The 27,330-nt window shown below is 53.5% G+C and overlaps 7 protein-coding genes across 7 annotated transcripts; 2 read left to right on the plus strand and 5 right to left on the minus strand.

The window, feature by feature from the left end:
• Positions 1 to 1,820: 1,820 nt before the first annotated feature.
• J4E85_003658 (uncharacterized protein) lies at positions 1,821 to 6,855 on the minus strand (the record flags this gene model as incomplete). Its single annotated transcript, XM_051467924.1, has 2 exons — positions 1,821 to 2,389; positions 2,700 to 6,855. The coding sequence occupies 2 exons, from the start codon at positions 6,853 to 6,855 to the stop codon at positions 1,821 to 1,823; spliced, it is 4,725 nt and encodes a 1,574-aa protein (XP_051329083.1).
• A 1,239-nt stretch (positions 6,856 to 8,094) lies between these two features.
• On the minus strand, positions 8,095 to 9,918 carry J4E85_003659 (uncharacterized protein; the record flags this gene model as incomplete). The annotated part of the gene is made up of 1 exon (XM_051467925.1): positions 8,095 to 9,918. The coding sequence occupies one exon, from the start codon at positions 9,916 to 9,918 to the stop codon at positions 8,095 to 8,097; it is 1,824 nt and encodes a 607-aa protein (XP_051329084.1).
• A 1,438-nt stretch (positions 9,919 to 11,356) lies between these two features.
• Positions 11,357 to 13,230, plus strand: J4E85_003660 (uncharacterized protein; the record flags this gene model as incomplete). The annotated part of the gene is made up of 2 exons (XM_051467926.1): positions 11,357 to 13,144; positions 13,180 to 13,230. 2 exons carry the CDS (start codon positions 11,357 to 11,359, stop codon positions 13,228 to 13,230), a joined length of 1,839 nt encoding a protein of 612 aa, XP_051329085.1.
• A 715-nt stretch (positions 13,231 to 13,945) lies between these two features.
• On the plus strand, positions 13,946 to 15,244 carry J4E85_003661 (uncharacterized protein; the record flags this gene model as incomplete). Its single annotated transcript, XM_051467927.1, has 3 exons — positions 13,946 to 14,443; positions 14,493 to 14,970; positions 15,033 to 15,244. The coding sequence occupies 3 exons, from the start codon at positions 13,946 to 13,948 to the stop codon at positions 15,242 to 15,244; spliced, it is 1,188 nt and encodes a 395-aa protein (XP_051329086.1).
• Positions 15,245 to 20,240: 4,996 nt separating this feature from the next.
• Positions 20,241 to 21,141, minus strand: J4E85_003662 (uncharacterized protein; the record flags this gene model as incomplete). The annotated part of the gene is made up of 3 exons (XM_051467928.1): positions 20,241 to 20,661; positions 20,761 to 20,883; positions 20,969 to 21,141. 3 exons carry the CDS (start codon positions 21,139 to 21,141, stop codon positions 20,241 to 20,243), a joined length of 717 nt encoding a protein of 238 aa, XP_051329087.1.
• Positions 21,142 to 21,921: 780 nt separating this feature from the next.
• On the minus strand, positions 21,922 to 23,762 carry J4E85_003663 (uncharacterized protein; the record flags this gene model as incomplete). Its single annotated transcript, XM_051467929.1, has 3 exons — positions 21,922 to 21,979; positions 22,034 to 23,384; positions 23,435 to 23,762. The coding sequence occupies 3 exons, from the start codon at positions 23,760 to 23,762 to the stop codon at positions 21,922 to 21,924; spliced, it is 1,737 nt and encodes a 578-aa protein (XP_051329088.1).
• Positions 23,763 to 24,459: 697 nt separating this feature from the next.
• On the minus strand, positions 24,460 to 25,183 carry J4E85_003664 (uncharacterized protein; the record flags this gene model as incomplete). Its single annotated transcript, XM_051467930.1, has 3 exons — positions 24,460 to 24,877; positions 24,932 to 25,128; positions 25,157 to 25,183. The coding sequence occupies 3 exons, from the start codon at positions 25,181 to 25,183 to the stop codon at positions 24,460 to 24,462; spliced, it is 642 nt and encodes a 213-aa protein (XP_051329089.1).
• Positions 25,184 to 27,330: the final 2,147 nt, after the last annotated feature.

Consider the following 27,330-nt stretch of genomic DNA (forward strand, 5'->3'; position numbering starts at 1 on the left):
CATGTGTACATTGAGCTTCAAAGCCACGCGGCTGCCGTCAGTCCCACGGTCTGACAGGGCCAGCTCGTCGTAAAACCTAAACCCGCATTCCCACATGATGGAACGGTGGCCATAGAGAATCGTACGAGGACTCAATAAATGTTCCTGTAGAGCCCACGCTCTTGACGATAAAGGCCAGTTGCTGGATGAGAACCTTGATACTTCTTCTCCCTTGGGACTGACGAAGATGCCTCTCCATTTCCAGTCTACTCCGCTGCCGCGGACGATACAGGGTGTTGATGCTCGGGGATCGTCTCTAACCTGACAAAACTCAACACCGGGTGGGAACAAGAACGCAATCGTACAGACAGCGTTATTGTAGATTGCAGACATCATGTTGGCTTCATGCGTCCAGTCAACTGTGGAGTCCTGTATGATGCAAAGTGAGTCCAACCAAAGGTACAAAAACCCCAGGGTACGCGTTATTCGGATCGCCTCGCTGAAAATACTTGACAGCTTGTGTATGGGTATGGCCTTTTGAAACTCTTGCAATGTTGCAGCTGTCAGAAGCAGTTGTGTCGAAGGATTTTCACCCCACATATGACTGAGCGCCAGATACTCAAGCTTGTCTATGACTTGTGGATCGCACTGCAGTCTTGCACCGTTTTCGTTGAGCTCCAGTATTCGTGTTGGTCGACGTACTTTTGTATCTAGCTTTGGAAACCAATTGTTACATGTGACATGATTTGCACGACAATTTTGTAGCCATTTCTGAACTTGGACCAAGTTGCCAGTCGGCTGAGATGGGATTTGCTTTGCCATGAATGGAAAGCAGAATTTGTCATAACCTCTTTCGGTTCCTACCGAGGGGTTACATATTCAGTTTGAATCAGTCATAATTGGAGTGAAACTTACCATTGTATTCTTTATGTATTACTACACAGTCAGGGCTAAGAACATGGTCGTTCAACAATAAGGACATCCCTATTGCGTATCTGTTCCTTTGTGATTCCCAGAGGGAAGGGAGACCGATTTGGCACACTATAGGCTCGTGTAACGGTATACCATCGTTCTGTTTGATCTGCGAGTATAACATCTCGCACAAATGACAGGAGTGTCGAGACCCCATCATTTCTGTCAGGGTGCACAACTCATATTTCTCATATCCGCGAGACGGTTTCAGTTCCTCTGTTGCCCCAAACCATTGGCAGGTTTTATCCCACGTATCGAACATCTGGCGACACCGATCACAAAGCCGATGGAGGGGCACCGAGCCTTCAGGAATGGAGTCATCCTGAGAATCCGTCCACGTTGGCGCCTCATCATCAGGACATTCCGTCATCGTCTGGATCTCGTGGTGTATCCTGGTAGTCGTTGGTGTATCGCAAATGGCAGGTATCTGTTGTGAGATATAGAACAAGACACAGAGTCAGACATGCGTAAAAGTGGGAAAAAGAAGAGAAGAGATTTCCAGCGCCCAGAGCTGAAGATAACAGATGTCAGCTTACACAGCCACAGAAACAGGAAGGAAATGACGACGAGGCTGAGTATGACGACATGCTACCTCGACATGATTGGCAAGCATCTCACGTGCCTGTACAACAAGATGCCCAACCAATAGCGGCGCTTTACCACACCTTTTTTCCTGCATTCAAGCGGGGTGACAACAGACATGTGTTACCGTCTCAGAATACGCGCAACAATGCAGGGTCAAGATGAGCGACGAGTTCGCGATCGCATTCGTCACCACGAACAAGGGAGTTTGAGAGGTTGTCTGAATGAAAACGTCCGTAAAGATCGTTCAAGGAATACATTCCTACCAAAACCTCACACCCACCTCCCTACCTCTTCACATCCCCGAACCCCCGACTAAGAATCCTATTAACATCGCCACCATCCTGCACTCCTTCGGCGCCCACAACCTCAACCCGATTCCTAATCAAATCCTTAATCTCGCCCTCCCTCCTCCGTTCCTCTTTCTCCTTCTCACTCTCTTCCTGCCCACCCACCCTAACCACGCCAGCCCCCAAGCCCACACCCCCGTCTTTACTACTACTCCTCCCACCCTTCCTATCCCACCCCATCTGCAACTCCCCACTACTAGCCTCCTCAAACCGTCTCTTAACCCCCGGATCCCTCTCCAACGCCTGAAAAACATGCGTATCGCTCGTCCACCACGCGCTCGCCCCACTCTTAACCGCCAACTCAAAGACCACAACCGCGAGCAAGATGAGCACGAGACACAACCACCAACTCCAACTCGAGCCGAAACCACGGAGGAAAGTGTCGCGGACGTAGTAGATTTTATTGCTAGGGTTGTAGACGGAGGAGAGGATGATGTTCCAGAGGAACCAGCCGCCGATGGAGAGGAGGAGGGCGAGGGCGTTGGTGAGGGTTTTGGTGTGTGTTTCTATGAATCTATCACCCATGTTAGTACTTGTATGCCAAGAAGGAGGGGATAGGGATAGAGGGGATGAAGGGGAGTACATACTGCATCTTCAACGCAATAAGCCAAACCGCCGCCGTATACGTAATACTCCCCATAGCAAAGATACTATTATCCTCCGTCCAAAGCGCATCGCCATACAGTCCCAACATACAAAAATACACCAGCATCGCCTCCCCACTCGCCATGAACATCCACCAGAGGTAAACTTTAAAGTTGAACCCGCCGTTCACCTGACCAATAGTATAAAGTTCAGGAACAGCAAGCAGCGTACTCGCACTAAGATCCTTCTCAAACACGCCCATGAAGATAACAGGCAAAGAGGTGAACAGCGTGTTGAACATGCTCAGACTCCAGCTCTCGTACAAACTCGTCCCGGTATAACCCACGGAACGCTGGAAAAGCGCTTGCGTGAGGTAGAATAAAAGTTCTTTCCAAAACGTGCCGACGGTGTACTTGCACGTGCGTATGTAATTCCAACGTCCATGCACCAACAGCAATTTAGTTAGGAACCTGAATTGCGCGATACTGTAATCGCTCGTTCTTGCCGCTTGTAAGCCTTCTTTTCCGGTAATGCCGATCCCCACGTGGGCTTCTTGGATCATGGCGATGTCGTTTGCGCCGTCGCCGATGGCGAGTGTGATACTCTTCTTCACGCGCTTGCGGATGGATTTTACGAGTTGGGCTTTTTGGGAAGGCGAGGCGCGGCAGCAGATTACGGAGGAAGCGAGGATGGCGAGGGAGTGGAAGAGCGTGTCTAGGGCTGGGGAGGAGGTGATGCGGGAGAGTGTCTGGCCGTCTACTACTACGACGGAGTGGGCGACTGTACCGCTAATGATGGCCTGGATGGCGGAGGTGATGGTTTGTTCGACGAGACCGGTTTCGTGGTCGAGAACAGTTACGGTGCTGAATTCCTTGATTAGGCGGCACGAGTAACCGATATTGATGGCGGTTTCGCGCTTGTCGCCTGTTAGCATCCACATTTTGATCTGGGCGCGGCGCAGCTTGTCGATGGCTTCTGGGACGCCGGCTTGGAGTTTGTCTTCGATGGCGGTGGCGGCGCAGAGATCGAGGTCTTGCTCGATTAGGTCGCCGGCTTCTTCGATGAGACGGGTGCGGTCGACGAGACTGGTGGTGGCGGAGAGGTAGGTAGCTTTCCAGGATTGGTATTCGGATTCATGTAGGAAACGATAGCCGTAGAGGAGAGTTCGGAGGCCTTCGGTGGCGAATTCGTTGATGTGTTGGAGACAGCGTTCGATGACTAGGGTGTCGTCGCCAGCTACGCCTTCGTCGACCATGGCTTCCATGTCTTCTAGTTGCATTGAGCTTCGGGCTGAGGAAAAGGCCATGCTGAAGCGATCGAGACCTGACTGGCGAGGTGTTATCATGGGGGTCTGCATTGGTGAGTCTTCGTCCAGGGACGACATGTCCATGCGGTCGTTTTCACGCTCGCGTAGCCACTGGTCTACTTCATCTCTTGCTGACATGGAACCGCGCCCGCCCATACTAGGAGCGAAAGATGGACGTCCGAGGTTGAGACTAGCCCTGGCAGCCTGACCGATGGTCATGCTTTTCCGTCCACCAACACTGCTCATACGACCAGCCACACTACTCCGCCGTTCAGCGTGTTCGCTCATGCGCGCAATCGCATGTTGAGCTTCCATACTCTTGCGAATATTAGCGCGACGCTCAATCTCAACCATCTTCTTGTTCGCCAGAGTAGCCAACTTCAATCGCTGCATGACGATGGAATCAGCGCCCTTGCAGATGATGCATATTCTGCCATCTGGAAACCGCAAGATGATGGACATGCGCTTTCGCTTGCTGGAGAACTCGATGACGTCCAGGATCTCATAGACCTCTGAGACAGGTTCACTGTCAGACCCAGATGGCATGATCTTGAGAGTTATGGTGTGAACGTCGCGGTTAATCAGTAGGAAACCCATGTCTTGCGCTGCCTGCACTAATGCAAGTTCATCCGGGGATGAAGCCATGAAGTGTGTCTTGCCATCTTCCTGGATTTCAGGCAAGCAAGTATGGCATAGCGCTAACGAGAGGAGGAACATGCGCGCTTTCTTCGAGAACGGGGTGTGAGGTTTTCTTTGGATGTACCGTAGCATGTCCTGTGTACGCAATTCTCGCGATGTCTTGCCTGGCTTCGCGCTCGACTGCCAATTTGACGGTCCCCCTTCCCCAGGGCTCTCCAGCTGCTCAATCGTTTCAATCACTGGCGTCGTAGGTTCGTCATTCGCTACATCCTTGGCCGATCTCACACTCTTCCTACTCTTCGCAGGCTGCTTCCCCTTCTTCCTCGTCTTGTGAATCAGCTTCTTCTTCTTGTCTTCCTTCAAATCGGCATCATGCAACCAGCTCACACCCGCAACACTAAGCTTCCGGAACTTCATCGAGTTATCCGTAAGCGTACCCGTCTTATCTGAGAAGATGTAGCTAATCTGACCGAGCTCCTCGTTGATTGTTGATGTCCTCGGCTCACACGGCGTATCGGAGATAGGGTCGTACATGTCGATATCGGTATGCAAAAAGAACATTTGCGCCAGTTTGACAATCTCCAAACTGACGTAGAGAGACAGCGGAATCATGGTGTTGAACATGATGATGAAAGATGTGAAGCTGGGGAAGAAGGCGACCGAAGAACCGCGGAGATACCACATGTCATCTTCGTTCTTCTGCCAAATCTTGTAGGCTACGGCGTTGAAGACCGACAAAAGAATGACAAAGACCACGATGAGAACGACGATGCGGTTGACAAGGCCTTGCAGGGCGGGCGCCTTAATGCGGGGGTTCTTGTTCGAGTTCATCCGGATGCGACATTCCTCTCCGGAGTAGATGACCATGCCGATGGCATCGGGTGTGTTTCGCAGGATACTGCCTCGGAAGATGATCTCGCTGAGAGTCAGTGGCGCTTGCTTCTCATCGACCATCACACGACCTTCAAAGCTGTACAAGTCCCGGTTCGGATCTTCGACAACAAACTCGGCCTTCGTCTTCAAGACGTCCTCCTGATCGATGATGGTCTTGGAGATGGAAGCAGGCGTTTGCTTGCTTTTGAGGTTCGTCTCCCCATCCAGCGCCATCGTCTCAACAAACGCCACATTATTCTCCCCATTCGTATGAAGAAGCGCCATATCCGCAGGCGCTGCGTCGTTCCTCTCAAGCTTGATTATATCGCCGACGTTGATATCCTGCCACTTGATCGTCTCCCACTGCAGTGTCTCAGAACCAGGACTGGAACGCAACACCCTCGCCTCCCTCATGTTCTCCGCCTTGTCCAACCTCCATCTCCTCAGATCATCGTATCCTTCCTTCGCAATGGAAAGGGTAACAAAAAACAGCAGCGGTACTATCGTCGTAAACTGGCCCGTCGTACTAAGCCCGGGTATCATTTGCAAAATGGAAATAACAAGAAAGTAAAAGTTGGCGAGTTTGGAGAACTGGGCGACGAGTTGGCGGGGGATAAAGTTCCATGCTGAGTAGCGCGTGGAGCGGATCCAGTTGCTGGTGTAGGGTTGCTCGGTACGTTCGTCTGTGAGGGGCTCTTTGCGCGTGGGATCGAGGTGGATGTGTCGGCCATCTTTGCTGGGTGGGACATCTTTGATGCGGAAGATGAATTTCCGCGCCTGCTCTGCGAGATCCTTCGTCTGCTTGACGATTTGTGATCGCCGGCTTGGACCCTTGCTCTCCAACCAAGGAAGTGCGATTGGCCCTTCTCCCAACTTCGACTTTGATATATCCGAGGCTGACGAGGCGTAGTCCAGATGCTCTGGCGTGACGGTGATGACGGCGTCTCCAGACTTGCGCGACGGCGCATGTCCACTGGAGCCTTCCGCCTGTCCCATCGTAGGGTGTGACCCCCCAACGCCCTCCTCCAGTTCAATTTGTGTATCCGGTGATTGCGCCGTATCGTGGACGTTCCTCCTGAACAGCGCGCTGCGCAGCGAGTACCCGCGGTTGCGAGAAGTGGGCGAGAGCGGCGATCGAGAGACGCCATTCCGTGGTGGTAGTTGTGAGCGTGAGGATGAAGCCTCAGCGTGATCTTCCGGAGAGACCTCGCGCGTGTTGATGGACAAGTCTGGCGTTCCAGGCCTTTGCTTCCCGCCAGCACTCTTCCCAATGTGTGCAATCTCGTCCCTGCCATTGCGCTCGATATCCGTCGAGAAGCGAACGCGCGGCGACTCTTCAGTTGTCAGGCGCGCAATCGACGGGCGTGCCGTACTCTCCACCGCCGAAGTCCTCGATCGTGGCGCATCGTCGCCGTCTCTGGGAGTCTCGATCGCATACGGAGGGTTTGCGCTCTGTGTCGTGGGTGGCAGGCCATCCTCGTCGTGGGATGCGGAATGACGCCTTCTTACTCCTCCGCTACCTCCAATCCCAGCACTCGATGCATCGGAAGCATCTCCAGGCTGCGACATGATTTCCAGTCATTCCCTATTGTCGTGTACGCTGTTGTCCTACAGAAGGGTGCTGCAAATCGAAGCAAATCCCCAGCCTTTCCCGCAGAGTCCGGTCTAGCGGCTTGTCCACGCGGGTATTACGACGTCGATGCCCGCGCTGGGGGCCTTTGCGTCTTGGGCTTTACGCGGCGCCGGCGATATTACAATCAATACAAATGCGAATTATAGCAATCATATCGCGGTGCGCAAACATAGGTACAAACAAGGCGCAAACAGTACCCTTCCCTGTCGTTCATTCGAAAACGCGCGAGCAACGCGGGCAGTACCAAGGTCCCGGTCCACCTGGGCAGCCCTGTTCCTTCAGCCCACCACATGATGCCAGCCGCAGCTACCCAGGTGCTCCAGGCTATTTTAGGACTGACGTAGCTGGGGCTAACTCCACCAACTCCAGCTCCGCCCTCAGTAGTGCCGCTTTCCCCTCATGGTGGGCTGTGGGCTTGCATATGCGCGCTTCCCCAGAGCATGTCTGCTTCTTCTGCAGTTTGCAGTTCCCGATCAGCAAAAAAGGAAGATCTAACCCCGCAGGTCGCATTTGCGGCTGGCGCCAATGCAACACATCGCAGCTGACGTTCCGCCAATCGGATTCATTTCACACAACAACAGCAATCATCGCTGACAACATCGAAATCCGTGTATGTAGTTCATGATGTATTAGTTCTATATTGATTACAGATGCCGCTAATCAGATGCAAAAAATCTCACTCGCTTCAAAGAACAGATGTAACAAGCTATCCAAGATGCATCTTGCCATTCAATTGCACCCAAAAAACGCACTCTACTCACTACTCCAGAACCCTGGCTTTTTACGACCAATATGCTAATAATGCTTCGCTCCAAATGATATGGTATAGTTTCGTTCCCTGTCTCTGTCTCTCTCTCGCTTTCGCCTTTGCAGGCCAACTCTCTCTCTCTCATTCTCTCTCTCACACACACAAGTCTCCAACCCCCTTAGATTTCCTCCTCCTCCGCTGCCAAAGAAGAAGCCATTCTGAGTAGCAGTAGTAGGAACTTGCTTTGTGGTATCCCGGTAGTCGTGTCGCTCATTAAGTATTGCACCTTTGAAAGATTATAAGAAAAAGACATAGAAAAAAGCAGTGTGCCCAGCGCCATGCAATATGCAGCCAGATGATGAAGAAACCAAACTGGCGATGATGATTGGTAAAAGAGGATTAGAGAAGAAGGACTGCTTCGCGTGTCCTACGATGCAGCAACGCACCAGTGGCGGTGGAAAACCCACGCGCTCTTCTGGCATTCTTTGCTGCAGTACTTGGTCCGCCGGCACCGACGGCACTTGGCGAACTGGCGGGTGTATTCTTCCCACTTGCCGCACTTGTAGTATGCGCACTGTCGGATGCCGCCTCGGGAGTCGTCTTTCCGGCATAGGTTGCGCATAACAACGCTGGCCCAGTATTGCATGTCGGACGAGTGGTGCCGTACCGTGAACTGCTCAACCAGAGGGAAGATGTTAAAATCGTCTGGAAGTTCGTATTCCTCCAACTCCTCCTCTTCTTCCTCTGCCTTGGGTGTCGAGGCTTCTCCGTCAAGTAGCTCGGTGCCAATCTTCAGCTTGGGCACCAGATGCGAGTTCTGGAAGTAGGACCGGAGGTTGCAGTATTTCGATACGTAGGCGAGTAGTTGTAGAGACATGAGCACGTCTTCGTCCCGAGGCATGGCTGCGAGCACGCTAGCTGACGCATTGCGTTCTTGCTGGTATCTGGGTAGCCAAGGAGGCGGTGGGTTGGTGTTGACGACGTTGATGGTGGGCGGCATGGGAGAGAAACCGGTGATGGGGTTGTTCGGCGGGGTGGTGGTGGGGTTGATCAGACTGCCATCGAGCGCTGGACGGTGAGTAATGTTGAACGTCTCGTTGTTCTCGTCTGTGCCTTCCGACGGAGCAGCGATGGGGACTGGTGTGTTGCCAGCATCCAGCATCTCTGCGTTGTCGACAATGTCGGCCATGTTGATCTCATTGTTCTGAATGCCGACGATAGGCTCATTCACAGACGGACCCGCCGCTGTTGCAGCCTCTGCTGACATGTCATCTTGTTGTGCTTCGAGATCCGACTCGCCAGATACAGACAGCTGGTGTCGGATGGACGGTCGGCGGCGCGTCCGGGCTAGCCCCGCTCTTGGGCTCGTCTGGCGTGCCTGTGGGGCGCTCGGTGTTGTCGGTGACTCTGGTTGGGAAGTGATCTCCCCTTGCAGGGCGGGGAGCATGGAAGGAAGGCGATCCGCATCTCGCACCGGCCGTAGCGCAAACGCGTCAGGTGTTGCTTCCATGGAGGGTAGCGCCGTGACCAATGGCTGGCCGAGGTTGCGGGTGTTGTTGCCGGGAGCGCCAAACAGCTGTGCCCGGCTTTCGTGGCTGCGATGGTGATGGTGGTGGGGAGGTCGGCCGCGTGCAAATGTCGTCCGCTCAGGAGGGGAGCTCAGGGAGAAGGCGGGAATGGGCGTCGCGTCGGCCAAGGGTGCGTCCGTCGGCTGGGGTATCTCGATGGGAGGAGGAATGATGCGCCGTGATCGATCGGCTCGGTGTGAGGAGCTCGACGCAACCTCGCCGGTCCGCGAGGAGTGGTGTCGGCTCGATGCACCGAGACGTGCAGATTTGTGAAACTCAACCTCAGCGCGTGCCCGCATCTTGTCGATGACCTTGATGTAGTTGTCGAGAATGGAGGCGATGACGGGGACCATGTCGGCCTCAACCACACGCGTCCTGACGTTCTCGGAGCCGCGTACGCCAATGTTGAAGATGCATTGGAAGGCGAGGTTCCACTTCCACATATCCATCATGTCCTTGCTCCGGCCCTCCTTGAGGATGCATATCAGGCGTTCGATGCCGCCATCGACGGTGAGAATGTCCCGTATGCGGGCCGAGGAGGTTGTGAGGTATGCGAGGTGGTTGAGCGAGTTGATGAGCGGGAGCGTCGATGTGCAGTCGAGAGCGCGGCGGTCGTAGAGGGCGGTGGTGATGCCGACCGACGCCTTGTTGGCGTTGGGGATGCTAAAGTTGACTTCGCGCATGTTTGGAGCTGTGTGGTGCCGTGGCTGGGTGGATGGGCGGGAGCTGGGTGGTGGAGAGGTGCAGGACTAGTGTCGCATGTGGTGGGCAGCAAGCAGGAGGGTTTGGCTGCAGGCTGGGAGCGAGCAAACAGCGGAGCCCGGGGTGAGGGGAGAAGCAGCCAGTTGTTTGTTGATGCTTCAGGCTCGGACGCAATAGAGGGGCCCGTGTGGTGGTGTGCTCAGAGGTGCTCAGATGGTGCTAGGACGGCGCTTCACAGCAAACGTGTGCTCGAGGGCGGAAGGAACCCGACAACGCGGTGACGACGGACCACAGCCAGACTCGGACGAGACGGGGCTGTCACGGCTGTTGGGGGAATAACCAAAGCAGAGGCCGGTGGAAAGGGATGGTGATGGCGGAGATGAGGCGTGTTTGCTGTTGTTAGGGGGACCAGGATGGCTTCGCTGCCGCTGGCTGGCAGGCAAGAGCGCTCTCTGGCGTCGCAGTGGGGCCGCGCAACACTGGGGTCGTCTGGTGCGTCGCTCTACGGGTATTGGTAAGGCTGGGCTATGGGATGCTGGATGAGGCTGTCGGCGATGAATGGGATGTAGAGAGGCGGTTCGGGTGAGAGGTCATGGGCAGTGGAGCAGCTAGTCCCACTGTTAAGGATTGGCACCGACCGCCCAGAAGGGTAGCCTCGAACCGCTAATTTCATGCGCTACGGGCAAAAGAGAGCACCGAAATGACTGCCCTCACCTTCAATAACAATATGGCTGCTTGGAAATGCACCCTCCTCGAGGACCGTCAGCACGTGTAGCGACATGTCACGGGCGCCAGTCCCCGCCGTCCACGAGTCCCTCTACCGCCCAAATTCCCTCACCCCGTCTCCGCCACAGGTGGCGCCCTTGCCTCTGCCTCTGCCAATGCCGTGAACCCTTGAAACTTGTCCCCCCACTGCATTGCCAGCGAACCGTGACTACTGAAGCTGCGTCTGTTGGCGCCTGCATCTTTCGGCGGCACTCGAGGGCTGCGTGGGGCGCCGGCCAGCTGCACGATGCCAACAAGGCTGCTGACAAAGGCGGCCCTCTCCTTGGGCTTCCCATGCGGTGTCACCACTACGGACTCGACGCATCTGACTCAACGTACGAGCAATTCACGCATTTCGGCCCAAATACACTGTGACGGGAGTGAAGTGGTACCGGATAGTTCTGCGGGGTGCACAGGGTCTTTGCAGTCCCGTATTTACACATTGTCCCGTCATGGTGAGGGCCATTGGGCACATGAAACTCGCGCGAAGCTCAGAGGTTGCGACCTCACAACGTGGGCTACACAGGAGAACCGCCAACCACCAGCCAATCCGCGCCCTGCCATATCAATGGCTGCAGCATTCTATTCTTCACTCTCGTTTACCTGAATAATTAACCCAACCCCATTGCTCCACAGTTTCGGATTTCGGACGCGATGGCCGCCTCTCCTCATGAGACAAAAGTCCAAGACTTCGCATCCGCTCCACCCGCGCCCGACCAGCCAGAGCGCTCTGCTTCAGATTCGGCCGCCCCTCCACATCTGACTATCGATACCCAGTTCAACGAGCAGAGAAGTCGCGGCCGCTCAGCAACTGCCACCACGGCGACTGCAGCATCGACGAACCGGGAAGACATCCTCTCCCCTGACCGCTTCTCAGTCGATTCTACCCTGCGCCGACGCATAACGCGATCGCATACCGTCAAGCACTACCAGTCCCCGACGCGCCCGTACCAGCACCAGGAACCCGGTGCTGAGCCTGGTGTCGACACCAAGAACGAGACCGACGGCGCCAACTACCACCACCTCTACGCGCGATGCCAGATTACCGTCGTAGACTTCTCCGACGAAAAGGTCGAGTGCCATGAGCTGGACAACGATACATTGGAGGACTTCCTCAACTACCCAAAGGAAGACTGGGTGGCATGTCGGTGGATCAATGTCAATGGCCTGTCATGGGACGTGATTCGTTCTCTGGGAAACCACAAGAACCTACACAGGCTGGCTATTGAGGATTTGATGAGCACCCAGAGTAGGACAAAGGTGGACTGGTACTCCGATCAGGCCTTCTTGCTCCTGACGCTGTCCAAACTCGTGCGGACGCCCATGGACGAGGACTCCGAGAGCGACTCCGACTCGGATTCCGACGACAGCGAACGACGACGGCACAAGGCTCGCTCACGCTCCCGCTCGCGACACCCTCAGAAGAAGAAGGAGAAGAAGAAGTCGCTGTACAAGAAAGCGAAGAACCTGCTCTTCCCCAAGAGCGAAGCCAAGAAGCAGGTACGCAAGGATGAGATGATGAGCGCATTGGACAACCTAGAGAAGCAACTCGACGACACGCCCTTCGAGAAGGTCAAAATATCCACCCCACCGGCCACCACCGCCGTACGCACCCTCCAACGCTACCGTGGCGGTTACAATCTCGATCGAATCGTATACCTTGAGCAGCACTCTGCCCTCACCGAGAAGCACCTGACCGTCAGCGTCGAGCAGGTCAGCATCTTCCTCCTCGCCGACAACTCCGTAATCTCCTTCTTCGAGCACTCGGCCGACGACGTCGAAGACATGATCCTCAAGCGTCTCCGCACCGAAGACACCATCCTGCGCCGCAGTCAAGACAGCAGCATGATTGTCCAAGCCATAATCGACGCCATAGTCGATCTCGCCATCCCCGTCGTAGCCGCCTACGAAGACGCTATGGGCGAGCTCGAACTCGACGTCCTCGAAGACCCCGAGCTGCACCACTCCCAGCTCCTCTACCTGCTCACCTCAGAACTCTCCATCCTCCGCAACACCATCCAGCCCATCGTCTCCCTGATCAACTCCTTGCGTGATCACAAGGCTGACCCCATGGCCCAAGCCACCATGATGAGCCAGAGTACCGCTAACCTCGCTACCCGCAAGACCATGACGCAAATCAACATCAGCCCCCTCGCACACACGTACCTTGGTGATGTGGAGGACCACTGCATCATGATCACCGCTTCCCTAGACCAAATGCGTCGCGCAGCCGACAACCTCATCGACCTAATCTTCAACATGATGGGTGCCTTCCAGAACGAATCCATGAAAATCCTCACCGCCGTAACCATCTTCTTCCTCCCGCTTACTTTCCTCGTCGGATATTTCGGACAGAACTTTGAGCGCTTCAACGGTGTGCAACACCACTCTGATGCCTTCTTTTGGGTCATTGCTGTGCCGGTTATGGTTGTTACACTACTGGTGCTCATGGCTGATCGTATATTGCGCAAGATTAGGCATTGGAGCGGGAAGCTGAAGAGGAGGGAGGCGAAGCGAAGGGCGGTTAGGAAGGGGAAGGTTGGGGGTAATGGGATTTTGGGGGATGGGATTGGGTTGAGTAATGGGGTTAGGGGACAGCAGGGGATGCATCATAAGAGGAGGCAGACTATGTATAGTAAGGGGAATATTGGGTCGTTTTAGGTTGTTGGCATGGAGTCACGTTTGGTGTTGGAAGGATGCGCGATGGGCGAGCCTTGTTGGGCGAGTACCAGCGGGCTGTTGTATAAAACTGGCACATTGGCATTTTGCGGATTATTTTGATAGATTGTATAGAAGATACCCTGTTTCACGCTCGCGGTTGTATTCTAGTGTGTCTACGGTCGTTGCTACTACCTACGTACCAGGGGCGGCTTCCTTCAGGGCGATGGCGTCATGGCGTTATAACATGCCTTCCCCAGCCATCCAGTCGTCCAACTCACCTGTCTACAACCACGACAACACTCTACGAACAGGAAAAATGTGACAGGCCGTCGACACGTCCGCTGGTGGCCTGATCTGCTGCCGCGGTTCGCATGTTCGGCCAGACGCTTTCCTATCATCAACTTCATGCTCGTTCCATGGGGTGAGCGAACTGAGGTACCATGGTAGGAACTACCTTTGTAGCTACTACCTAACTGTGCTAATCTTTCTGGTACCCGACTTTTAGGACGCAAGCTTTTCTGCACAGCACAGTCAAGTCCGCTTATTTTTTTTTTACAAAAAAAGATCACTATACACATTACTATGGACGCCACGAACGTTGGATGGACGAGCGTCAGACCGGAGAGCGATGAAGAGCGATTCGGTATGCGGTCACAAGAACGGCAAGCAGCCTTCGACAAGATTGAAGCCGAGCGTAGCTCTGTCGAGATCGATCGCGTGCTTTGGGCGTTCTGCCAGTTCGCCGACCTAGACTTCGTGAAGAGGTTGGCAGCGTCAGATGCTGTTTGGAATGCAGAGACCGATTTTCTGCGCACGAACGCTGCTATAGATGCCGTAAGGCTCTGGCAACAAAAGCCAGAAGTAAAGAACGACGTCGCATCCTCCAACGCCGTTGCACCCGTCTCCCGCCCCCATACCGCCTCCGGGAAAGCATCGCGGACAAGATCAGGACGAAGTGAGGACGGCCAAGAGGCCAGCCTTGGAAGATCAGCGGTTGTCGCAGCTCGCTGTAAAGATCGAGACGGCAACTTTTGTGCCGTATCAAGGACAAAGGGTGCAGAAGCGGTCAGTAAACTCCCTGTACGAACTGCATATGAGACAACAACTGACTTTGTAAACCGATCTTTAGGCCCACATTTATCCATGGAGCGCGTTTAGAGAAAAGAGCCCGGACCGAGTGGAGAGCTTTTGGGCTACCATGAGAATCTTCTGGAAGAAGGCAGACGTAAACGCATGGCGCGAGCAGATCTTTGTCGACAACAATGCGAGCTCCAGAGGCACAGAGAATGTCGCCAACATGATCTCGCTGACCTCGACACTACACACCTTCCACAATCAAGGTGCGTTCGCGCTGCGCCCTGTACAAATCTCCGACGACAAGAAGCAGTTGGAACTAGAGTTCCATTGGTTGGTCATAGAGGAGCGCGAGAGAGGTACCAAGGCCAAGCTCATGGACATGCCGGAGTCCTCAGAAGACCGGGCAGAGTCTGGTGACGGCTACGGCCCGTTTGCACGAAGGGATCCCAACGGCAGCCAGCTCCTGAAGAGCGGACATAGATTCATCATGTCCACCGACGACCCGGTCAACACACCGTTGCCGGACCCAGGTAAGCTTACCTGTACAAAACGCATGTGAAACATACACTGACTTCGTAATTCCATTCTCTAGGCCTGCTCGCTTTGCAGTGGCACCTTCAGCGTATCCTCGCGATGTCGGGCGCGGCTGGTTGGCGCGACGAAGCTTTCGATGACGACGACGACGACGAGGAGGATGCGGATGGCGTGCCCGCTCGGGATGTTGACGGCTGGATGCGACAACTCCCTGAATCACCCTCCGGCTATCAAAGCCCTCCACTGTCGCCGAAAGTGCAAGACGAGTAGATGGATTCTATAGCTCACTTACTTTATCCTAGTGTAGTCTGCAGACCTGTCGAGGTTTGTTCCTGTATAAATGGAGGGTGTTATGTCTTCGTGTGTGTGTTCTATGTTTCAGCTGCAATACTCACGATTTCTATTCGCATAAATACAAGACCCCAGGTAAACGAATGCGAACGCACTACGATGCCTCCGTGAAGGATGTCTCTTAAAATTTGTCTAGATGCCGTCGCTCACGTCGCGAAGAAACCCGTCCAAGTAAGCCTCAATGGTTTCGTCTTTTTGCTTGTGCTCAGCTAGCGAGTGGTGTCTTCTCATCAGAATCGCAGGATAATTATAGCTGCAATAACTAAATGAGCACTTTACCACGTACATGTGGTCCATAGCGTTGCTTCTGATAGTGCTTTCATTAAAGTGGCTCGCGAGCCCTGGAGGCGTTCCTTCCTTGTCATGCCATGGCGTCATCACATGCCTTTGGAGAATCTAGCCAGCGCAGCTAGCTGTACACCACACCATCACCAACAATACTCGAAGGACAGAACTTATACCACGCGCCTTAGAGCCAGACCTTATAAGTCTGAAGGGGAAATGTGTTCCGTGTAGTAGGTTACACATTACAGTAGCCTGATTTGCTGTCGACGTTCGCGTGCGTTGCAACCTCGTCCAAGGGAGACACTGATCACACTAGAGTCTACGTTGCCCTCAGGTCCCCTCATTTGCGTATTTATATCTTGATGTAGGCTGCAGACCTGTTCAGGCTTTGCCTTGCCTAAGGCGCTACTACCCGTAGATACGCCTTTCCAGCTGACCCTCAGCCCCCAATCATCAAAGCCAGAGCTCTGTTTCATTGGTTGCATCGTCGCGAATGATGTGCTTTCTGCATAATGCACAGCGCTGCGCAGCAACGCCAAGTCCATCAGGCTGAACCTTCTCAGGCTGGGTAGGCATCCATTCTCCCCCTCTGTTCTTCAACTCACCGGCTTGGAACGCTCCTTAGCCATTGATCACACCTGGTCTTTGCCTGCAACACGGACAAGCACGATACTGGAGCACCCAAATCGAAGTTTACCTCGTTCACCAATACCTTGACTGTGTCCTATACAATATGGAGACCATCGAAGAAGGACCGTCGGCTACAACGTTCAAGCACGAACCTCTTCCAGACTCAAACACATACATACGCTTGTTAGAGATCCAGAGCATCGAGAAAGATGATCGACTCATCTGCAATTTGACCGCCTGGCCAATCAAAGATGCTCCTGATTACATTGCTCTATCGTACGTCCCCCGCAAGCAAATCGAAGTCGTGCTTCATACTGATCGATCACTGTATCAGATATACCTGGGGCCCACCATTTCCAAGTCATCAGATCTTTATCAACGGATTCGTCTTCGCGGCAGGCCAGAACTGCGTCTATGCCCTCAAACAGGCACACGGATTCAAAGAGTATGCCGCCAAGGCGTATGCACTCAAGGCGCATGCACCCAAGGTAAGCGGGTACTTCTGGATGGATGCTCTGTGCATTGATCAAAACACTACACGGGAAAAGAGTCATCAGGTTGGAATGATGGCGCAAATATATGAAAGAGCAGTACATGTGTTGGCGTGTGTTGGACCCCGCACGGACAACAGCTCGTTGCTATTTCAACTTATTGATGTGAACTCTGAACTTCTGACAAAGATTTATTTGCCACTCCACGGAACTGAAACTACCGATTGGAGCGACTGGAAAATTCCCGAAGCCATCTCAGAGTCTACATGGAAGGGGCTTCGACCTTTGTTCCCGATTCATTCTAATGAAAGAGAATCGATAGCCAGGGCCTTTATTGCCTTCATGAAACGCCCGTATTTCTCAAGAGTCTGGGTTTTGCAGGAGCTTCATCTGGCTTCAAGGGTATCACTGTGCTGTGGCATGGCAGTACGTTCATTTGAGCATCTCCTGGCTGTCAGTGTTTTGATAGATCACTGGATCGTTACCTCCGAATGCGAACAACGCTTGTGCAACAGCTTCCCGGCTGTTACACATGTTTGCCATCGGCTATCATGGTACTCCCGTGAATGGAAGGACAGCCCAACATTACAAGAGAGCTTCCAAGACATAGAGCCTCAACGCGGCTGTCTTACTCTTGCTTGTGGATGTGCGGGACGTCGCGGATTGGGAAGCGTGTTGGAGGCCATGCTGAAATTCCAGTGTACTGACGTCAGGGACAAGTTATTCGGTGTTTTGGCTTTGATCGAATGGGGAAGTAGCAGACCCCTTGTACCAGACTATGGGAAAGACAACTGTGAAATCGCTATCGAGGTATTACGATTATATCTTGATCATCCCGAAAGCGCACCAAACTGGCATGTGGCTACTGAATGGCCACGTCTACTCCGGGAAGTCTTCAATATCAGGACTGCAGGCGAAACAATGCGTGCGTCGATAATTACGAGATTTAGTTGCACTACCATGCCACTTCATATAAAATCAGCGTACAATAACATCGGCATAGGGCCTCACCACGTGCCCAGCCTGCAAGACAGAGGACCATGGCAAAGTTGCCTGAACCTTCCATCCCCTCCGAGTGACGAGTGGTATGGAACACAGCTACAGGATACAGTAAGAATTGGAGATAAAGGTGCTCATCACAGAGTGTTCCGACAATACTTCTGCTCCGACGACAATCATCAAAGACACTTGACTGATCAGACGTGGCCACTGAAGAAGATCACGGACTGGAAAAGGAGGATTTGCGCGTATGCTCCGGTAGATACGAGACCCGGGGACTGGATTTTGACTAGTGAAGTCGCTTCTGTCAGGGGATGGCAACCCCTCATCGTAATGGTCAGAAATGTGGATGTTATCCGGGGAAAATACGAGATCATTGGCCAGGTTTCCGCAGAACGCATCGGCGAACATGGTACGTTTGCTTATCGTTACTGGGTCCCTTATAAGCCGCATTGGGGCGGAGAACACTTATACCATTTTCAATCATGTTGGAACGCAGAAGATCTATTTCTCTTCGACTGGATGTACATCAGTCGTTCATTGAGTCTCCAAACCACGGAAACAACACGCGACTGGCTTCGGATTCCAGTCTGCTCGAACGAATCGTCATCACACTTTTGCGGCCCAAAACAGTTGGAACTGGAATGCATCAATCGCCGCGAATACAACGTGTTCGGTACACCTCCAATCTGAAACACACTCTTATGTAATTCTTCGTAGAGCAGGACATGCGTATGGACGTCTTTTGCTGAACATGTGGGTGAGGTTCAAAAATTGGACGCCTAAGCGCCGGCAGAGGAGCCTGAAATTTGTGTCGCGCTTTGGAGAACATTATTCGGGTAGAAGCATACGGTGTCTTAGCAACTGCTTATTGATAGAGGTTGGGACGCATATATGCGACACGCATACTGGCCATTCCTAGTGACAATATTTAGGGATAGGGAGATTGTAGATGAGAATGAAATCTTTCCTTGAGTTGAACGACAGGAGCAACTTTCGAAAGCTTCTCTACAACTCTAATCCCGTAAAGCTTTTCTCCATGATCGAGCACTCTTACAAATATCACCAAAGAGACGATGTCTTTAGAGGACTCAATACTGAGTTACCTGAATTGTTCAGTGCATAGATCCATACATAGATCCATCTCCGAGCGCCCGCGTGTAGACATCTTGGATCATGTTGGGCGTGTGTTCGGATATGGACCAGCGGAAACCAGACTGTCTTACTGGCTCTTGTTCGGCGAAAAAGAATTACTGATGGACGGCTACCACATGATGGTGATGGCGAAAAATGCAGGCGAAGGCTTCATGGTGCACTCTATGATCAGTCAGGCATTCACAGATCGCGATTACGAATGGAGCATCTTTCCTCGATGGGTATACTTTGGCGTACACTGGCACACAGAGATCTGTTTTTCTTCGGCTGCATGTACGGGAACCTTCCGAGATATTCAAACGCAGCCACGAAAACCCCTAGCTAGTTTGAGGTAGGAGCCCACCAAGAACAGTGTCGCCAGCACCTCTTTCAAGAAAACACAAAACACCTTAGAGCCTAAACAGAGGCTAGACAATCAACTTTGCATATCTTTAGCTTAATGTAGTCTGCAACGCTGTCCAGAACTAGATAAACCCAAGAAGAGTACGAAGATCAATCTCCCAAACATACTATAGTGCTCTAAAGACCGAGTAGAGTCTAGCGACGGCTACGGACCTTTTGTAGGAAGAGATACCACCGGCAGCCTCCTTGCTTTGGTAGGCACCTGTAGCGTGTTCCCGCAATGTATGCTCGCGGCTAGTTGGCGCGACGGAGATTTTAAGAACGACGACGACGATAATACGGATGGCATAGACCAGACCGTAGTCTTAGCTAAAGTCGCACTGTGTTGTTTCTGAAACAACGATCTTTACACGCAGGATTTCGAGTACGTAGGACTTTTCGCCGAACTACCGTTACTATCTAATCACTTCAACGCGGAGCGACGATACAAGAATGAGTTTTGACACATGCTTCCATTATGAATACATTCATGTGCTGTCGTAAATTAGTCCGGAGATCTTCGCTCTATTGCTCAATGCGGCTCGTGACTTCGTGATTGTGCTTGACTGGTCGATGTCAGTACTTCCAGCACGTTGCGGCCGAACCCGGAGCTAGAGTACCCGCGAATACGACGATTGAACCATGTATTTTTAACCGCTACAAACACCAAACTCCTCCTGACACCCCTTCTCCATCTTACAGTAATCCTCCGTAATCCCGCAATTCCCATGCCTACTACAACACTGTCCCGTCCTACATATATACCCCTTCCCCTTCCCCTTTTTCTCATTCCCACACGTCAAATCGGGAGTAATCCTCTCCCACGGAATGCTGTCGTCCGCGGTATCGCACTTTGCGAAGGGTGTTTGGCAGCTGAGTCTAGATCTGGTAAGGGGATATGGAAGGCGAGCGGTGCGGTACCATTGCGAAGGTGAGGGTTCGCCGAGGCATTCCGCGACGGTAACAGCTACACGTCATTCATCAGTCAAAGTTCTTTTCTCGATGCACGGGGCTGGAGTTGCCAACTTACTCTTAATCCCCCTCTCCCTCACAACCGCAATCATATAATCAATCAACTCCCCCTGCGTCCAAAGCTCCTGATCATGCGCCTCAACAATACTCTCCCCCCTCTCCAGGCCCTCGACAAAAAGCCGCTTCGCCTCCCCAACCGTTTCCTTGGTCTGATACTTCCAGTCTTTGGTATTCAGATCCCCGATGATGACGTGGTATTCAAGTTCTTGCAGCACACGCAGTGCCTGGCTGTTCACAGAGAGCAAGGGCGGGCGCATGTAGTACGGGAAGAAGCCTAGGATATCCAGCATGGCGTCTTCGAGGAGAGTCATCTCGCTGCGTATGGCGGTGGGGGTGAGGGAGGAGAGGTTCGCGTGGCTCCATCTAGATTGACGAGAGATTAGTTGTGTTTCTTCTGGGTATGGCTGGCCCAGTTCTTGGTGGAGTGAAGTGAAGAAGGCAGGGTAAAGTAGAGTTTCTTACGTATGCGACCCAATCTGATGCCCCAAATCCACCATCCGGCGTAGCGTCGCATTGTGATCGTATATACTGCCCCTATTCTCTCCATTGATGAACCACGTCGCTTTGAAGCCCGCGACTTCCATCCTGGATAAATCACGTCAGCGTGAGTACCTAACTTGCCGACGTCGATTCAGTAATGATGGAACCTTGGAATGGGCATAATACCTACCGGTCGAGGATATCTGCAGAGTAAACTCCTGGTCCGTCGTCGAAAGCGGGGGCGATGACGCCGGGTGTTGTACATGAGTAGATTTGTACGCCGAAGGGAAGTGCGGAGGCGGATGATGGTAGAATGGAGAGAGCGGCCAGGGTGCCTGTTATGGAACCAAGTCTTGGGCCCATTGTTGAAGCTGGCGTATTGTTTGACAGAGGGTGGGAGATTGGAGTTCCGCGTGTCTAACGTGGGCTTTGGACGAAGAGGATGAGTAACAGAATAATTGACTTGCTAGTAAGCCGGCCCTGAACTTTCCCAACCTGTAGCTTATGACATGTGCATCGACTTGTCATGTAACACGAGCTAGAAGTTCGTGCTCAGAAAAGGCGTGTACGTGTTTTACGTTCCCACGTGGTCCACGATGACGGCTGGGCCGCCGGGGCCCTCCAGGGCTATATCCAGGTACAAACATGGTTGAGTAATCGTACATCGTACATCGCATTTACAAACCCGCTCTCTTGTGGAGCGTACGCGTGTAAGCACGCAAATATCTGAATCGCGGATCCAGATCTCGAAGTACACCATCAGCGTCGGCGCTTACATAGGCGATACTAAGGTTTAATTGTCCCGGCTTGGGGCTGACTACGACTGGGATGAACCCGTCTTGCTGGAAAGGCTTGAGCGGGATCTACAGCACGTGGGGAGTTCTGATTACTTTACGTTGTTGTAAGTGTATACATATGTATTGGGTCTCCTTCGGTGAATTGCAGTGTGGTATTCATTACGGTCTAAATCAACACCTAGGCTAGCGCGCTAGTCATCAACCCCATCGAGGACCTAACTTGCCGCATCACAACATGAACCAGATGAACGCCAAGTAATGCATATCGCGACATACATGTCCAAAACAGTAAGGCAACAAACACCATCCTCTAGTATAATATCAGTTTCCTGTGAACGGAATGCGCCTACTGAACCTGCTTGATCTTGCACTGCCATCCTGAGTTTGCCTCAAGAAGTGGGAGACTATTTTTACGTTAGCACGATCCTCAATCTGAACAAGGGTACACAAAGACTTACCTAGCACCCAAACACCATCCCAACTCGTTGCCCTTAATCTTCTTCGCAATTTTGACCTCACGGTCAATCGGCATACCATACCCACTCCTCAACAGCTCATACTGGAAGTTAAGATCCAAGCACCACTCCGGCCTGCCCTTGAGCTCCTCAATAGCCTTGGGCACAGCGTTGAAGGAATCCCAGCCCTTCTCGCCGGTGCACACCTTGTTGGCTAGATCCTGTAGCTCACGGAGAGTGAAAGACTCGGGCATGCCGAGGTCTTGGGTGCGGTCGTAGAAGTAGGAGAGGAGGTATACGGCTTCGGAAGCGAAGGTCTGCTCGAAAGGCGGCTGGTGCACACCGCGGAAGGCACAGGGTGCGATGGCGCATTCGTCGTCTTTGTGGAGGGTCTTCTCGGCTAGGCCGCGGCATTGGGTGGGCGAGGCGGTGGCGGGGCCGGTCATGTTGACTGTGACGGACTCGCCGAGTGCGTGGCCCTTAGGCATTTGCACTTCGACTTCGCGGGTCATGCCAGGGGCGATGCAAGGGTTGACGATGGGTTTCTGGAGGTACTCCTTGTTGTCCTTGTTGTTCTCGTGGAGGCCAGCGAGGAGGGTGCTGTGGATGTTGTTGCGGGCTTCCATGAGGCCGTAGCCTAGGTATGAGTGCTGGTAGAGATTGAAGTTCTGGTTGGCGAAGTCGAGCTCGTATCTGTGGTCGCCCTTTGCGAGCTCTGTGGGGAGTCCGCCGCGGGGAGTGTCTGGGAAGGTGGGCTCGAAGATGATCTGGGTAGAGCCACCACCGAGATCGAGGACAGCGGCGGTAGGGTTCTTATCCGGGCCGCCGATCTTGCCTAGAAGGTAGTTGACTGTGATCCACGCGTACACTCCCTCCATCTCGCCAGGCATGACTTCGACGCCATTCTTCTCTTCTGAGACGAGCGGGAACGGGTAGTCGTTGTCGAGGTGGTGGCGCACGGCGGCGAGGATGGCATTGCTCTTCTGCTCACCGAGCTTGCGGAGACCGGCCGTTGCCTTTACAGCGACGGGTGTGCACGACTGGTATTCCTTGGGCACGTTCTTCAGCGCAACGTCCATGAGCACGTCCAGACTCTTGGCAGCAGCCTCCGGGTTGTCGCCGTATGCCGAAAGACCGGAGCCTCCATCTCTCTTGGGTGTCATCTCAAAGTTCTCGCTCTCGAGTTCGGGGCTGGGACCGCAGTTGTTGAACTTGTAGACGTGGATGCGGGAGCCGGTGCTGCCGGCGTCGATCATGAGGGCATACTGGATGAGCGGCTTGTCCTTGGAGAAGGACTTTGTGCATTCGGCCTTTGCGTCGCCAGCTGCTGTGTTGCCGCCTGCTGGACGGGATACTGATAACAGTGTTAGCACGTGTCTCCCCCAGCATGTGTCCTCAACCTACCTGCCGGCCTTGAGATGCCATCACGCGGTGCGACGAAATATAACACAAGCAGTATGAAAGCAATGACGCCACCTGTCTTCAGGTAGCGCATGCGCTGCCCTTGGTTCATGACGGCGCTGCCCTTGTGGTCGTTCATGAATGCGTCCGAATACGTGGAGCGATGGCGCGAGTGTCTGTCGGCTTTGGCGTTGGGGTCGCTGGCGTCGCGATTGAGGTCGACGTTGCGAGGTAGGGAGACGGAGACGCGGCGGCGTGGGCCAGTGAAACTAAAGTAGGACCAGATGCCGGGACGTCGTTGGCTTCCGGGGACCTCAACTCCACTGGACATGGGACTAGGCGACACGAGGGGAGAAAAGGGTCCAAGTTTAGGGCGCGGTCATTGAGCTGAGCTGGAACCGAGTTAGCCAGGGACTTGTGGCAATGTGAACACAGTTACGGGCAACGTACAACAGGAGTGACTGTTCAGAGCAGTGGGAGACGAGGTGAAATTGCGATTGGCGTTACGCAAGCCTGCTGCATTCGTGTTCGTGTGCTTGTTGAGTGAGGTCCCTGAATCTTGGCACTAACATTTCCACTTCAGCCCTGCCGCGCCACTATCCAATCGCGCCGGCTTATCGGCGCGGCTATATTTGGCATCGCAGTCAAGTCGAGACGTGTATCTTTTGATTATGCTACAGATACACTATGTTGTCGCCGTAGACCCCTCCAGTGCAACATATGGTCTTCTGATCCGTGTAGATATCTTCCCCCGATATGTGATCTATCTCAAACCAAGGCTTCACTGCCTCCGCCCCTGTATACCGGCCTCCCATGCTGGCGATTGAGTGCGCTCACTGGCGGGGGTATCGTCTGCATAGCATGGAGAAGACGGGTAGGGTGGAGCGCTGGGAGGACGAGAAGCTGAAATCCTTTCGCGAGAGGTCTTGAACGGTCGCCATAAGCGCGTTCAATAGTGATATTCGTAAGGGCTTCGCGATGATCGTGCAGAGCGGCGTTCCGTGAGTCGCGCATGTTCTCTCGAGGCTTCAACCGAAAGATAGTCCAGCCCTCTTCATGACGCTCTCAAAGTCTTCGAGACTAACCCCTCCCACGTCTCTCTCCTGACCCTTGACCCCGCCGTTGGCCTCGATGATCATATCCTTCAAGACTTCGTCTGGCACGTCTTCTCGCAGTTCCTTCGCTACCCTCCTGAGATGCCCAAGCGTTATCGGTCCCGCAGCGCCGTGTGTGAACAGCTTGTATGCCGCGCTAACTTCTTCCGCATTGCTCTCTCCCTGGAAGTCTTCGTCGTCGTCCTCTTCGTCGGACCCTTGCTCTTTCGAGTGTATGGCGATCGCAGCGTAGGAGAGGAAGGGCACGAACTCGACATAGCCGGTATTGAGAGGGTCGATGGTGGATAAGATAGAGGACATCTCGGACTTGTCGGGTGTGAGGTTCAGCGAGCTTTGCAGTCGTTAGCATGGGCGCGCTGCTCTCGGGCGCATTCGCGTGACCTACATCAGGACCCTGCGCACATCGCTTTTCTTCAACACGCCCTCCTTAGAGTCTTCATGTTCGGGATGCGACACGGCAAAAAGACCGAATGCTTCGCGAATCTCCGCCTCTTGCGCCGCGGTGATGCCGTTCTCTTTCGCGAGCTTTGAGGGGCGTTTGACAGGCGGCGCCTTCGTGGGAGGACCACGTCGTTTGGGCGGCTATCACGTATTAATTGCTATCCATTACCACAACCTGCATTGCAGAACTCACCATGTCGCGTACTCCAGGGCTTGCGAGAGTTGAAACGCGCCCCTGTGCTGGTGCTATCGTTCGTCATTCCATGCGCTTCGATGACGCGACTGCATGGGCCACCGCCAAGGAGAACACAGGCCAACTCCCGAACACCCAAATTCTTCGCTTCCAGCCCCCCTCCTTCGTGTCTCAGCTTATAAAGGCAACGCGACTTCCTTCGTGTCCTTTCCTCACAACTCCCTCATTCCATCCCCGTTGCGGCTCTGGACTGCTCTTGTTGCTCGCCATGTCTTGACATGGCACAATGTCGACGCGTCGGACGCGATTAGCGTCGACATCTTCCACTATGAATTATCCACCCCCTGAACCCACCCATCCCCCTTGTGCCCCTCTGGTCTTGCGAGACGAGAGGTGGTTTTTCGCAGGCGAGGAGGTGAATGGACGCAATGCTTGACCGCTGCAAGGCGTGTCACAATGTGTTAGTTCACCCGATCGTCTGGGATTAGCACAGGCGTTGGCTTGGAGGGTAAGTCTGCTCTCAGTCCAGCGCAATGTCTCCAGCACTAACTAAGCAACCAGATTTGTTTGAATCGTCACGATTGTTGAAATCCACAGTGTCGCTAGGGGTGGAAGCTGCTTTGCAGAACTATCCCTAGGTCAGACGGTGGTCCTATACGAACCATATAAACCGAACGCGTCAACATTTCATGGACCTCGCAAGCAGGGGATTTCCCCCGACACTGAGATATGGGGTGTTTAGAGGCTGGACCTCTTGCTCACAACAAGAGCTTCGGCAGTCTTAGATCCCTATCTCAGAGGAAGAAGCCAACAGATATGAAGCCGTCTTCGGATGGTCTTCGACAGGCCGCATGGCCCCTGGCATATTTTGCTACAAGGCACCCGTGGGTTGACGCGTTCAACTTTGTGGCCATGCATGAAAGCCACCTGTGTGGAGGTTTTCCCATGAGCTGACCCTTCCCCATTGTCGAGGCTAGCGCGTGAGCGTGGGACTTGATGATGGGGCTGTGTTGTCGGGTGCATGGCCCAGAACGACTGTTAACGCCCTCTAACAGTCGGTTCCGCTGCGGCGGAATCGGAGGGAGCGACTCGCCCATACGTCGGATGCTACCCTGCCATCAGGCAATGGCCCCGGTCGACTACGCGAACTCCCCCTCCAACGATTGGTGGCAATGGATGGCTGTATCCGTCACTATCGACAAGGCGACGCACTACGTTCCAGCGCCTTTCGCGGTGAGGTTGCTGCAGCGGCCTCAAAAGCGAGAAGCTCTTACTCCGGGAGGCTCAACCCGGAGATAGGGCACGGAACAGGTCTGACCAACCCGTGCGGCATTGGAACCTGGAGTTCCAGCCGATCAATATTGTTACAACGCCTTCGGGATGTTGTCTGAGGGCTGTGGGCTTATGCTTCATGTCGACTTCGTCGGCATTTAGCTACTGAGGGCTTTTGAGCACATACACGTTATACACGCTGTGGTTCTATGGTTCGTCATACACGTTACACACGCTATGCACGTCATACACGTTACACACGTTATACACGTTACACATGTCCGTCCCGTGGGGTGTTGGCTTTGAGGGAGTTGTCTTTATCGACCTTCGACCTCTTCTCATCCTTTCTCCATTGTTCTGATGGGGGGAGAATGATTTCCGCTTCTAAAATTGCTAGAGCTTGCCGTTACGGATTTTCACGTTGAGCAAGTGTGGACAGTGAAGCAAGATTAAACAACCTCATCTACCCCCTTCAAGGTGGTGAGGCCTTTGTTCCTCAACCCCGTTGAGCCGATTTGATGGCTCAAGGGCGAGGAATGGAGGAGACATACTTTTGTTGCACCAAATTCTTTGGTAGTGACAACGTTTTGGATTTTCCACTTGCCGCCTTTGCTGTGATGTGGCGATGTCGCTGCATCCCTGCGTGGCTTCGGATGGCTGTGTTATTGTGCAGTCTCCGGCCGCGTAGCGAGGCCTGTCAGTTCCATAACCGCGCATGCTCATCGCATGGTGTTGATGATCGCTAGTAATTCTTCTCAGCTCTCACGCTCGCAACATCAATGCAACAGTCCATTTACTTTTCCTAATGCCACTCCTGCAATTGAGTGAACCGATAATGACCGCAGCCTTGCAGCTGCTGCCTAGTGCATGCATGGCTG

This window comes from Alternaria conjuncta (assembly GCF_024043145.1).
Source record: "Alternaria conjuncta strain BMP 0040 chromosome Unknown scaffold_4, whole genome shotgun sequence".
Classification (NCBI taxonomy): domain Eukaryota; kingdom Fungi; phylum Ascomycota; class Dothideomycetes; order Pleosporales; family Pleosporaceae; genus Alternaria; species Alternaria conjuncta.